This window comes from Parasteatoda tepidariorum, chromosome 8 (genome assembly GCF_043381705.1).
Source record: "Parasteatoda tepidariorum isolate YZ-2023 chromosome 8, CAS_Ptep_4.0, whole genome shotgun sequence".
Classification (NCBI taxonomy): domain Eukaryota; kingdom Metazoa; phylum Arthropoda; class Arachnida; order Araneae; family Theridiidae; genus Parasteatoda; species Parasteatoda tepidariorum.
In genome coordinates, this window is record NC_092211.1 from 44,442,544 (window position 1) to 44,456,672 (window position 14,129).

At 34.8% G+C, this 14,129-nt stretch overlaps 1 protein-coding gene across 1 annotated transcript in view; it reads right to left on the reverse strand.

Annotated features, from left to right (window-relative positions):
• Positions 1 to 8,504: 8,504 nt before the first annotated feature.
• Positions 8,505 to 14,129, reverse strand: part of LOC107451941 (uncharacterized) — an 11,364-nt gene continuing 5,739 nt past the window's right edge. Inside the window, exons 4-6 of the mRNA XM_016068186.4 lie at positions 13,854 to 14,045; positions 10,195 to 10,323; positions 8,505 to 8,848 (exon numbers count right to left, since the gene is read on the reverse strand). Of these exons, the coding sequence (XP_015923672.1) occupies positions 8,612 to 8,848; positions 10,195 to 10,323; positions 13,854 to 14,045 (558 nt within the window). The 3' untranslated portion in view covers positions 8,505 to 8,611. The remainder of the gene's footprint in view (positions 8,849 to 10,194; positions 10,324 to 13,853; positions 14,046 to 14,129) is intronic.

Sequence of the window (14,129 nt, forward strand, 5' to 3'; positions counted from 1 at the left end):
ATTAAATTATACTATACAAATTATATTATATCAACATGTGACAAACAGATTTGAAGAATCTTTAAGAAAAGGGAATCACTGCTGGAGTTAATAAAATCTAAAGTCACTTATCTTGCACATGTGCTTAAAAATGTTGAGGAGCTGATGATCTATTTGTAAGTGGCAGGATATTATTCGCTGGATTTATCTTAATTGTTCAGTCCTGTTGCAGCCATTCTTTCAGGGTAGATGTATCTTTATTCTTCAGAATTTTCTACCAAAAATCCTTTTCTCCACTTCTTCTAGCAGCTAGTCCAGTCCTCTCCCCTCTCTTCCTCACCTCTCTCCTGCCCCTCTTCACAGGTTTTCAACCCTTACACAAAAATTGGCAGACCAAAACTGCTTAATTTATTTACAGAGAGGCTATCTAAAACAGTCAGACAGTTTGGGCAGAAATAGGCTCACTGATAGTCATAAAAAGGAAAGAGAGTTGTAGCAACACTACAATAACTTAAAGTTTCTGAATTAGTACCTAACATAGGTTGTATAATACATACTTTTCCTTACATGCTTTTTTCACTGAGATGTATACTCATGTAATCGAGAAAATAAAATAATTATAAAAGAAACTCAAACATATTGAGTATCCCTTGATATATTGGATGGAATTTCACGCATTAAAAAACAATCGTAGTGGTTTAATAAGGTCACCTTAAATATGCAGACTAATAGCGAAAGTAGTCGGTATTTAAAGCTACGAAATTAGATACATTTTTTGATCTGAGTCGGATCTCATTTAGTCGCCATTTACTTAGGCCCTCACGAGACTGGAAGTCTGATGTTTGCTGCATTGGAAACAAGAATATAACGATTTCTAATTGGGAGGAAATCATGAAATGAATTTTCCAAAGAGAATGCAAAGCGTTTAATCTTTCAACCCTAGTAGATCTAACTTATTTCCGTAAACACAGTAACCGCAAGTACGCGAGTTTGGTGTTGGGTGGAATTTCCGCGATTGCTGGACAGTACTCCATATTCATAATAGATGCCATCAATGTAACTTTCATGCCCATTATAAAAAAATTCTAGAATTTATCATCCTCACTTTCCTAGAGAATCATGCCGTTATTAGGCTTTTCAGTCCGGAACTCGCGCTAGCATTTCAATTTTCGTCGGTACATTTTTTTTTCTATAACCGTCGTTGAACAGCCAACGCAATTTTATGAGTTTACGACTACTAATGATCAACTCCGTAGCCTTGTAATTTTGAACCCAATTCAGAAGAAGAGGGAACTCCTGGATCGAGTATGGGGTGAAATTTTGCCTTCGTGGAGGACTTTTTGATAGAGCTAACCCGCATTTGCGTTACATGGAGAGGAAGACCACGAGAATCTCCCACGGTTAGCCTGACTGCAAGGGGACTCTAATCCATGGTCCGTCTACCACTGAGGACATTTCACGTCAGCACTGTGGTCGGTGCAAGCCGGATGCGGAATTCGTATCGACTGGGATTCGAACCCGGTTCGCCTTATTGGAAGGCGAACGCTGTATCCCCTCAGCCATCGCGACTCGCCGCTACATCTTGGCGTTGTCCTTGTTATAAATATCAATGAAATGCAAGTTGAGCTATGATTTCTCAAGGATAGAGCATTCACCTCCAGATGAGGTGACCCGGGTTCGAATCCCAGCAAAAGCTGGTCGATACGAATTTCGCACCTAGCTCTCACCGACCACAGTGCTGGCGTAAAGTATCCTGAGTGATAGACGGATAATGAGTTAGAGTCCCCTTGCAATCAGGTTAACCGTAGGATATTTTCGTGGTTTTCCTCTTCATGTAACGCTTATGTGGGTTAGTTTAATCAAAAAGTCCTCCACGAAGGCAAATTTCTCGAAAATCTCGATTCAGGATTTCCCTTATCTTCTGAACAGGGTTCAAAATTACAAGGCTGCGGATTTGAGCACTGGTAGCCATAAACTCAAAAAAATTGGGTCGGATGTTGAAAGAAAATTATAAAGTAAAAAAATAAAATAAACTGCAAGTTTGTTGCTTTTGAATTTATTATTCTAGAATTAACTAAATTTTATAGATGATCTACAAGCTAGAAGTAACTAAATTATACATCTAAATTACTTTAGCCCTGTACATTTCAATTAAGTGTGTTAAAATATATAAGTAAAATACAAATATTTATATCTTACTATAAGCATTTGTATAAATCTATATATGAATGAGTATCTGTAAAAGTTAAGCACAGCTGGCGTTAGGGATTAAAATTCATCGTAAAGCTTCCAAGTTACTACTTCTGATTTATTTTTATGCTTAAATTGAAAAAAAAAAGCGCTCCATCTAATTTTATTATACTTGTAGTGTTTGCAATATAAAGCGTTCTTTTAATTTAACTTTCAACGACACTAGCAACAGACGAATTCAGAAAACTCCACAAGCTGGCTATGATGCTGCGCAAGAAATATCAAAGTGTGATATTTTTACAAATATGGGATAACACTCAAAACATGGCAAATCTCACGCTTTATTTATGTTGTGATATTAATTTTTTTTCAAATTTATTTACGGCTCATGACCATTCAGAATTTTTAAATTACATAAAATTTTCAGGAATGGTAAAATTATGGGTAAATTTAAATACAAATCACTATAATAAAACTTCCTAGAATATGAAGCCTGTCAACACAAAGCCTAGTAAACATAAAATAAGCGGAGGGATACATTGGAAGTTTTCTATTCTATTTCTTGGAGTTTTAAGAAGCTTGTTATTGTTTAAATTCAGTCAACTATCCATGTATGTTTATAGAAATAAAAATTTTTTTCTTGCTATCGAATCAATATTTTTTTTTCCATCACACTATCTTAAGTATCCAAAACATCTTTTAGTTTTATTTATTTATTTTTAAAAAAAACAGCTAATTACTCCGTTAGTTTTAAAGAGAGGATCCTACTTTTGAGATTGTTCTAAAAACAATTTCTATATTCTAATTAACTCCAATTTTGTAATAAGAGATAAGTAAGAGGCAAGAAGCAAAAAAATAAATACATCCTTTATATTTATATTTTGGAGTATTTTATTTACAATAGAATGCATAAAATGCTTCTAATAAATATTACAATATATGTATCATTATATTGAACAATGAAATGTAATGAGAATGATATTATGTGCATAAATAAATAATTGAAAATGCATTTTCAAGTTCTTCAAACTAAAGGATAGCTTGGAAATGTGTGCTATGCCACACTTATTTTCCTTGTTCCTTGACGCTTTAATATAACCATCCAAAGTATAGGATAATCCCTAACTGTATATGAAAAAAAAAGAAATATTACGAATATTTTTAATTATGGTTTTGTGTACAGGGTGTTTCGTAATCTCTACCTTAAATATTTATAGAATCATTGCAAAAAGAAATTCAAAATTCTTTTATTTTATCAACGCGTTGAACTAACGATTCAAATCCATAGCTTTGCAATTTTGGACCCAATCCAGAAAACAAAAGAGCTCATGGATTATGAGCAGAGGATTGCACTCCTGCATTTGTGATACATAGCGTGGAAAACAACGAAATCCTTTCTTTGTAAGCTCAATGACAAGGAGTCTATTACCTATGATTCGTCTACCAATGAAAAATTTTTCGTGGACATTACTTTCAAGGTGAGCCAAAGGCAGTACGAATTGATTAGCTAAGTCAAAAGCATATAAATAGTGCGTTACAGAGTGAGTGAAACAACTAAAATTTCTTATGGTTATCTCAACCGAAAGGAAAATCTTCCCGTTATTTTATTTACTAAGAGGGATATTTTTTGCAAGTACTGCATTAAATGTTAGGCTAGAGCAGTGTGAGTTGACCAGCTAAGTCTAAATCGTGTAAGCAACTCGTAGCATAGAGAGTAAAACTAAGTTCCACTAACCCTTCAATGGTAGGCCTAATATCAAGGGGACTCCAACCTAACACATTTAAGTAATAATTCATATAATTGTTATTTTACCGTATACAATCAAAACAATTGCATAACCGTGAAATTATGCTATTCAAACTGTTAACTCTGAGAAAATTTATTAACTGTGTTTTCACCTTATTTGATTTAACAAACAAAAATTAATCCTTGCCAACAAGACCCAGCGCATGAAACTATATAGCTCTTTGCAGCCGTCCTGCCACAGGCTTATAGTCGAGAGGGCTAATCACTCATTCTCACGCCAGACAGGAAGCGAGTTCGAATCCCAGGATACCATGTGTCGACATATTCATAACAAAAGCATTCACAAATACTATACTTCATAATCAGATAATTAAATTGAGAATAGATTATGATAAAAGAAAATTACTATAAATTTTATTTTCTAAAGGAATTTTTTTTTCAACAAAAACTATAATATTTCCTATAGCTCACGATAGATGACACCACTAAATACAGACATTTTGTATATAACAGTAAAAATTTTGAAGTTGATACTACTACAAGATCACTGCTGTTTACAAACTGCAGTAATTTTGCAGTGTTTCGACTTCAAAAATTCTGTAGCGGAATTAGCAAAATCACCACAGACTTCAAACTGCATTTTTTCTCTAGATTTTCTGCAGTTTATTTTCAGCCGGGTTCTGTTTCATTTTAGATATTTTTCGTCCTCATTGTGTTTGATGTGAAATAAGAATCTTCCTTCCAAGCCAAAATTATGTAACGATGGGTCAGTTCATTGAAATGGAGCTTTTGGAGTTCACTCCAAACTGTCTTGACTGTTTGTTACACTCAGGCGCAAAACTAAATAGGAAGTAGTAACTCAGAACTCTTTCTACTCATTTGAGCCCCTCGCGACCCCAGAGCTTAGATGTCTATCATCCATTTTGCAAGGATCTTTGTACTCCTATCTAAATAAATACAACAAATGTAACAAAATTATAATACTAATAAATAATATTTGAATACTAATAACTAATATTTAAATTTGATAAATAATAATAAACTAGTAGGCTACTCCCCCTGCTCGCTAACGCTCGCCAACCCCCAAAAATTGCTACGCAATCTTACATTGTTGTTGTTGTTAATTTACGTCGCACTAGAGCTGCACAATGGGCTATTGGGTCTGGGAAACATCCGGAGGATGATCCGAAGACATGCCATCACAATTTTGATCCTCCGCGGAGGGGAAGGCACCCCCACTTCGGTAGCCCAACGACCTGCGCGTGAAGTCGAGCATTTTACGGTAGCACAGTTTAACGAGGACCAATATCTCACACCCTCGGTCCCTACGCAGACTGATCCAAGTAGTCACCCACCCGCACACTGACCGTAGCCAGTGATGCTTGACTTCGGTGATCTGCTAGGAACCGTGTCTTAACGATCAGTCCCCTGCGGGATGCAATCTTATGGCACTACACTTATGGCACTACGCTTATGGATCTACGCTTATGGCACTATGGAAATAAGACTTCTTTACGATTTGGAATTCCTATGACGTGAAGGGAGCTCAAAACCACGTTGATAATTGTTATTTTTGTTCCTGCCATCTTCGTGGGTATAACCGGAAAAATCAAAGGCTATTATCTTGTCCTGACAAAATTTCATCGGCCATACGCTCCGTTGCTCATGGAGCTGATGTGCCTGTGCCTCTGCCTCCATCTGAATTAGCAGTCATCTCTTCAGAGTCTTCAGACTCGGAACATCCAGAAGTTCAAGGCTCCGATATAGAATATAAGCCATCTGTAGTCGGTTCACCTCAGCCCTTCTCTCAGGTTGAACTTAATGATCTGATTAGAGATCTGGGCCTTTCGAAAGAGGCAACTGAATTGTTAGGCTCCAGACAGAAAGAAAAGAAATTATTGGCTTAAGTAACATCTTTTTATTGGTACAGGAATCGAGAAAAGGAATTTATTAAGTACTTTGATGGAGAGGAAAATTCGGTCTATTGTTCTGGTGTTCCTGGACTCATGAACAAATTTAATGTCATCTACGATAAAGATGAGTAGAGGCTGCTTATAGATTCATCTAAAAGAAGCCTCAAAGCCGTCCTTCTTCCTCATGGGAGCAAGTGTGCACCTGTACCAGTTGGAGTTTCATTTGTGAGTGGGACAGCCGAGACAAGACTCAATATTGTTGACCCATGGAGGAACAATGAATGGCCGAAGAGACAAAATCTTGACCCAGGCACCAAGAACGTTACTCGAAGCAGCTTAATTGATAAAAAAAAAGAATTATTACATTCGCTACAGATAAAATTAGGTGTAATGAAGCAGTTTGTCAAGGCTGTTCCAAAATAAGGCGATTGTTTCAAATGCCTGTGCAAAAAGTTTTCAGTTTATTCCAAGCCAAGTTAAAGGAGGGAATATTTGTTGGTCCAGATATTCACAAACTCATGAAGGATAAAGGTTTTGGGACTAATATGACATCAACGGAAAAGGAAGCTCGAGTTGCTTTCGAAGATGACGTCAGTAAATTTCTAGTTAGCTACAAGGATCATTATTATAAAGAAATTGTAATGAAACTGCTGGAAAAATTTAAAACTTTTGGTTGCCTAACGAGTGTGAAAATGCATTTCCTTCATTCACATATGGACTTTTCCCAAGAAAATGTGGGAGCAGTCAGCGATGAAAAAAGAGAAAGGTTCCATCGAGATATCAGAGATATGGAGCGTAAATATCAAGGTAAGATAGGCCAAGAACATGCTCGCCGACATCTATTGGATGATAGATCGAGATAGACCTGAGATTAAGCATGAAAGAAGATTATCAAAAATAAGTTCCAGAGGAAAACGAGTATGTACTTAAATAGAAACTTTTTCCCTTTTGCTTTTTGTTTCAAACTTTCATGTACACATACACAATATTTGTTATTCTTGGACAATCGTCAATTTTACGCAAGTTATCTTAATAAAAATAAAATGAAATGGTATGTTGGTAATTTTCTTCTAGAAACTGATGTGAAAAGTTTAAACACAAGGAACTTATGCACAGTTTGGCCTGTTTAGCATGCTCGAATTAAATCGAGCTCGCAAGTTAAGAGGTTAAGGTATCCGACTGGGTAAAAATCAAACATTTTGACAGCAATTTCGCTTTTTTTAAATCTTTTTAAATTTTTGTTCTCCTATCTGTGAAATCGAAGTTGTAGTAGTTTTTTCTCCTGCTCACAAATGAAACAGAATAGCAATTACCTATTTTAAATGTCCCGCAGTGGTCTGATCGTTAAGACACGGTTCCCAGCAAATCACCGAAGTCAAGCATCACTGGCTGCGGTCAGTGTGCGGGTGGGTGACCACTTGGATCAGTCTGCGTAGGGACCGAGGGTGTGCGGTATTGGTCCTCGTTAAACTGTGCTACCGTAAAGTGCTCGACTTCGCGCGCAAGTCGTCGAGCTACCGAAGCGGGGATGCCATCCCCTCCGCAAAGGATCAAAATTGTGATGGCAAGTCTTCGGATCATCCTCCGGGATGTTTCCCAGACCGTCGCCAATAGCCCATTGTGCAGCTCTAGTGCGACGTAAATTAACAACAACAACAACAACAACAACAACCTATTTTAAATGTACTTAAAAACATTGGTTTTTAGAAAATCTATTTACACTAACACACCTTATAAAAGCGTTAATATAGAATTTTCTGGAACTTCATATTTAGGTTTTGTATAACGTTAGCTATGTTTTAACTAAAAGCTGAAGTCTAAATGTGAATTTATTATTTTTATCATGCATTTAGTAAGAATGTTAAGAATTTCTCTTAAAAAACCAATACTGAACAATATATTTAGCTCTATTACATTTTTAATCCGGATTATGTTTTTGAGATCATGCAAATTATCTAAAAAAAAAATCAAAAAAAAAAAAAAAAAAAATTCTGGTTAATATTAAGGTTTTCTCTGGGATAAAAATCAATTAGTTTTTGTGGTTTTTTCGATTGCTCACAAATGAAACAGAAAAACAATTACCTATTTTAAATGTATTTTCAGAAAAACATTGGTTTTTAGAAACTCTCTTTACGCTAACACACATTATAAAAGCGTAAATATAGAATTTTCTGAAACCTATATATATTTTGTGTAACATTAGCTATGTTTGAACTAAACGCTGAAGTGTAAGTGTGAATTTATTGTTTTTATTATGCATTAAGTAAGAATGATTTGCATTTCTATTAAAAAAATTAATTCTGAACAATATATTTAGTTCTATTTTATTGCATATTTCAACTTTTTTAAAGGTTTTCGTTCAAAATATAGTTAATCCGATTATTAATTTCGAGATGAAAAGTATTTTGATGTTTACGCTTTGAAATTTGCCGTAGAGCTGTTGGCGTGACATAAATTTGTAGTTTCTATTCTCAAATTTGCCCTTAGTTGGTCCACTTTAAAGATATAATGTTAGAATCCCTGCTTACCAAAAATAAAAATAAGGCTATTTTCTAAAAAGGAAAAAAATTGTACCGAACCCAGTTGGATACCTTAAAGAGTTTTTTAAGTGTTCAGTTTATGAAATTTAAAAGAAAAAAAAAGTAGATTTTGTCGTTCCATAGAATAAGACAAACTTAGATTTGGAAAATACTTTATTGTTTCAAATGAATTTAACAGAATAGTATTGACAAAAATGTTCTTAATTAAACAGATTAGTTAAGTCATGTTCTGGAATTCGTAGTTATGGCAATGATAAATAATATCTTCCATTGTTACTACGGTTTCTGTTGATTTCTCCAATTCTATTAAGTCGTGCATTAAAGTTGTTCACTAATAATTTTAGAGCACGCATATCCTGACCAATTAAATTTGCTGGTGGTGCTTCTTCTTTTCCATCTACTTGTCGTCTTTGGTCGCGATCATTTGCAATCAATGTATTTTTGAAATCTAAGAGCATTCGCATCATATCATCAATAAGCTGGAAAAAAAAAGAATAAGAAGGCTAAGTAATAGATTACGCTGGGGATATTTTTTGTGTGGAAATGTACAAGTTTAAAAAATGTTATTTATTAAAGGTGGTCACATAGTACACTTCTCGGGGAGTTCGAGCACCATTTATGTTGCATATAAACACATGCCTGAAAATATCGTCATACGCCTTTTAGGTGGCTTTCCTATTATAAACTGTTTCTGAACAGCTCCCCTAGACACGTATGACAGCATTTTTAGGCATGGGTTTCTATGCAGTTTAAATCCTGATGATATGCCTTAACTTCCCTAGAAGTTTGTCGTAACATTTACGTTAAGCACCTAAAGCAACTGATTTTTTGAAGTCTATTTTTTGTCGAAATGTACAACTTTGAAAACAATGTATATATAACGGAGGGTTGCGTAAATGTTTCGACAAACTTCAAGACATATTATCTCAATTAAAATTGCATCGGGACCCATGCCTGGAAATAACATCGCACTCGTCTAGGGGAGTTTCTCTATTATGACGTGTTTAGATGCGCACGAAGAAACAGTTACTAATTGGAAAGCGTCCCTAGTGGCGTCAGGCATGAGTTTCTACGTAATTTTTATCCTGAGTATTCGCTGCAACCTGATGTCCCCTACATAGTTTCGCAACATTTATGTGACTCCTTGCTATTTATAATGTTCTTAATTTGTAGGTTTAAACAGTACAAAAAAATCGATTAAAAACTTTCTTTAGAAAAAAATCACAACACTTAGCTGCAAATTTAATTTTATTTGAAAAAAGAAAACGAGCATCTTCCCGTCCCGTAAATCGGTAATGTTACTTCATCAAATTATCTGCTATTTGTTGCAAATGCAATTTTTCCTGAATCATTAAGGTAAACTGGGATGTGCCAATAACCTGGTACAATAACCAGTTTTGAAAAATAAATCATATTGTCTAGCTCATCTATCAGAAATTCAATAAGACGTAATGGCTCTGCAACCGATTTAGCAATTTGGTTTATTTTTTTTTTTTTTGCTTTTTTCCGTATGTTAATACATAATTTATATTTTTTTGTTCTCATCTTTATAAAAAATTAAAGTTAGTCCTGCCGATTATGAACATGATATTCCTTTAATTTGTGAAGTGGCGGCTACCGACAATGTCGACCGTCATCTATCAAATGGTACTTCAAGATAGAATCGAGTTAACATGTCTTATACTCGTATACTAGTGAAGGGGAATTGAATAGTTGTAGTTACGCTCCAAATTATGTCAGAGATCAAAAATTCTTATTTACTCTAGTTAATATTTGTTTTCAGAAAAGATGTTGTAACATTGCTGAAAGTAGAGAGTTTACTCACTTGCATTTGCGAATTTCCATCTCTTTCAGTTCTCGGTTCCCTTCGTGATTCTTGACGTTTTTGCTCTTGACTATTTCCCAAAATATTATTTCTCAAAACTCCGAGAAAGCCCATTACATTATCTGCAAGCTAGAAGAATTAGACAGTTAATTAGTTTAATTTATATATATATATATATATATATATATANATTATATATATACAGGGTGCGTTCTGAAAGTAATGCGCATGATTTTATTGTGACGCGTCTGTTGATCGCAGTGCACTCAGATTGGTCAGAAAATGTGGTGGGGGATTTGGCCTTCCAAACAATCCTGGTCTCAGGTCGCTCCGAGCAGAAGGAGGCGGTAGGACTTGTCTTCGCTTTTTTTCCGATCGAGTTACGGCGTGATGGAGTGTTCGTTCGCTGGAACAGCGGCACGCGATAAAGTTTTGTGTGCGACTTGGGAAGAATTCGACGGAAACTCATCACATGCTTCAAGACGACTTTAAGGAGGAATGCATTTCGAGATCTCAATGTGGAAGGTGGCACTGGGCCTCCAAGGAGGGTCGGCAGAAGGTCACCACCGAGCCTTGTTCTGGGCGCCCAACAACAGCCCGACCCGATGAAAACGTCCAGCATGTGCGTGAAGTTTTGAAGTCAGACAGTCGGTTAAGCATTCAGGTAATCGCTGACACCCTAAACTTGTCAAAATGTGTGGTACATGGGATTGTGACGGAGGATTTGCAAATGCGAAAGGTCTGTGCGAAGCTTGTGCCGATGGTGTTGACGGAGGAGCAAAAAGAAGTTCGAGTTTTGCGCAGTGAAAAGTTGCTGGAATTGATGAGTTGGTGCTCCAGCCTCCCTATAGCCCTGACTTAGAGCCGTGTGACTTTTTTTGTTTGTTCCCCCGACTGAAAAGAGAGCTAAAAGGAAAGCACTGGGATTCGGTGGGGAACATCCATGCTCATGTTACAAGGTTCCTGAGAGGCATTCCTGTCGAGGAGTTCCAGGGTGCCTTCCAGACGTGGCAGAATCGTCTCCGCAAGTGTATTGATGCACAATGGAACTATATTGAAGAATTTTAACCATTTGTACCCATATGATCAATAAATCTATTTTTCCCAGAAAATGCGCATTACTTTCAGAACGCACCTTGTATATATAGTTTGTTCATTAATATAACTTAATAATTGATTTTTATCAATATTTAAGACGTTTTCTTACACTCAGTTGTTAGAACAGTTGTTATCACTTTTCAAGGAGTAAAAATCATCTTCTTCTTATCTTAGACTTCAGTTATGTGTATTTGTTTCTATTAAACGCTTTATTTTATTTTTAAACACTATTTAGAAATATATCTGAGTTTTACATTAACATAGAGTGATTTATATAGTGGAAAATACAAACAACGATAGAGTTTCCCTTACAAAAATTTAAGGTATTTTTTGAGGTTTATTCGAAGTTGATTTCAAAAACAACCTTAAAAGTGCAACCTCTCAAGGTGTATAATCAAGGTGTTTAAAGTTGTTGTATTCACAATTGAGGATGTTGTGAGATTCATGGAAATCTACTTTAGAGCAACTAGTTTAGGGAGGTTGTTTTAGAGGTGTACAGATTATTTTATTTATAGTTAGTTATTCCTATTATCTTTAGGTCCCTCTCAACTGCGTGCAGCCACCAGTCGGTGGACGATCCCTTTTTCTTGTACCTTCTGGTTTAAACAATTTACTTTTTGTGGGGTTTTGGTCTTCAGGCATAGTTCATGTTATTAAGGCCAATCACATTCCATGGCTGGGACACAATATGAACTATTAATTTAAAATACATGCACTCAACAATACTTTGGAAGGAAATTAGTTTGTAAGTTAATCAAACTACAAGTAGAGAGAATATTAAGCAAATCCAACCGAAAATATTCGGATGGAAATTAAAGTTATTCAATATAGTGACAAATATATTAGCTACTTGCACTTCAAAAAAAGGAATATCACGGATACCCACAAATATTACCTATGACGTCAGCTCATGCTGATCGTTTATAGGCAAAATATGTTTATAAGCATGTTAAAGTTGAACTAAGTTTCTCCGCATCAGTTAGAATGTCAATCAGCGTGAATTTTATTAAATACAGTGCCATATGGCGCATCAAATTTGTTGAAATCAGATTCTTTCTCGCCTGCTTCTTTTACTTAACTTCGAATTATTATTTATGTATTTTATTGTAACCCGTGATATATTTTTTTGCTTTATATGCCTGGTAACTTCAATGCATAATTAGTTTGTTTATGTTCTACATGGCTTCGTACCTGTCTTTGTGTTAACTAATAGTGAAAGAATTTTTGTAAAAAAAACCTTTTCGTACGAATGTAGCATGTGTCACTTAAGAGANTAAAATCAAATACACTTTAAAACCCTCTTGTTCCACTCAATTTGCGCTTTTGTTTTCATCTTTTGTTTTCAAATTTTGTAATCTGGCAATCGTTCTGCGAAAACATTTTTAAATCATTCTTGAAAAATTTTTCGTCCATGTAAGTTGATCTGATTTTGCTACTCGCTTTATAGCCCCTTTTTAATGTTTTCTCTTTTTATTTCATTTTATTTTCTGTTTTTACATGTTATTTTTACTTATTTTTACTTTGTGTGATCTATTTTATTTATTGATATTTTCATAAAATTTTTTTTGAGTGCTCCTCACACTATTGTATTAATATATTTTGCTTTGGCTTTATTGATACAATATCAGAAAGCACTCTGTTTTGCGGATATAATCGTGTGGGCTGAATAAAAGATTATATCTTTTTTTCCGGTTTTTTAAATAAAATTTCATTCTTTTTTTTCCATTTTTTTTTTAAATATATAAACTGTTTTTTTTTCTTTACTTATTATTCCCCCCCCTTTTTTTTTCTATATGTCTACAATTTTTCTTTGTTTTATTCTTCATTTCGAACTTCGAATTTCGAATTTCGTTTTAGATGATTCTGATCTTCTATGAAACTGCAAGAATATACAGTAATACCATGTAAATTATTATCTGCTGATTTAATTTAATATTTCTTGAGCATTCTACATATAATTCTTTAAAAAAATATTGGATAATTTTTCATTCCCAAAGAGCGTTTTAACCATAGTTTGTCTACAAACAGAACTCCCCTCGCCACAAAGTTTAAGGCTGTCTGCTACTTTGGAAGCAGGAAATAGGGCATTTAAAGGCAAGGATCTTCTCTCTACTCTGATTCTTTTTCTTTCGCAAACCAGAGCCAAAACCTGTCTTATAGTGACGTAAAAATCCTGACTTGAAATCTTTAAAACTCGTAACCAGAATCACCGCCGCTGCTCCAGATGAATGACAAGGGGAGCTCTTCACATAGACAGACTATACTTAAATAATACGATATTGGCAACAAAAAAAAAACGATGAAACTTCTATAATTATGTTACCTTTAAATTATTCTTGAATCTGATTGCCAATTTCTTCTTGTTGTTTTGGGGAATTTTTATATTCCCTTATGGAAACAGGTTTGGTATTAAACAGGTTCTAAATACCAAACAAACAGTTTGGTATTAAATTTATCCTTTCGGTTCAATCCTTATTTTTCCTACATCATATTTAACTTAAAAACAAAACTATCTAAAAAATGGGGTAAAATTTTTTTGGGTAAGAATTTTATTCACTCACTTGAATTGGCGAGTTTTCATCGCTCACTTTATTAAGCCGTGTTCGCATGACGTTAACTAAATCTGTAATTATCGCTTTTGGTTCGACTTCTTCTCTTAATTCATCTCGTAGTTCTGGACGCATTTGCTCGAAATTGTTCAAATTCAATGAATTTCTTAATTTTGCGAGAAATCCCATCATATCTTCTGCCATCTGAAATAAAAAGACAGTTAAGCAATCGATTACTAAATGCTTTACTAATTATATATATATATAAAATCCATTTCGGGCAAATCC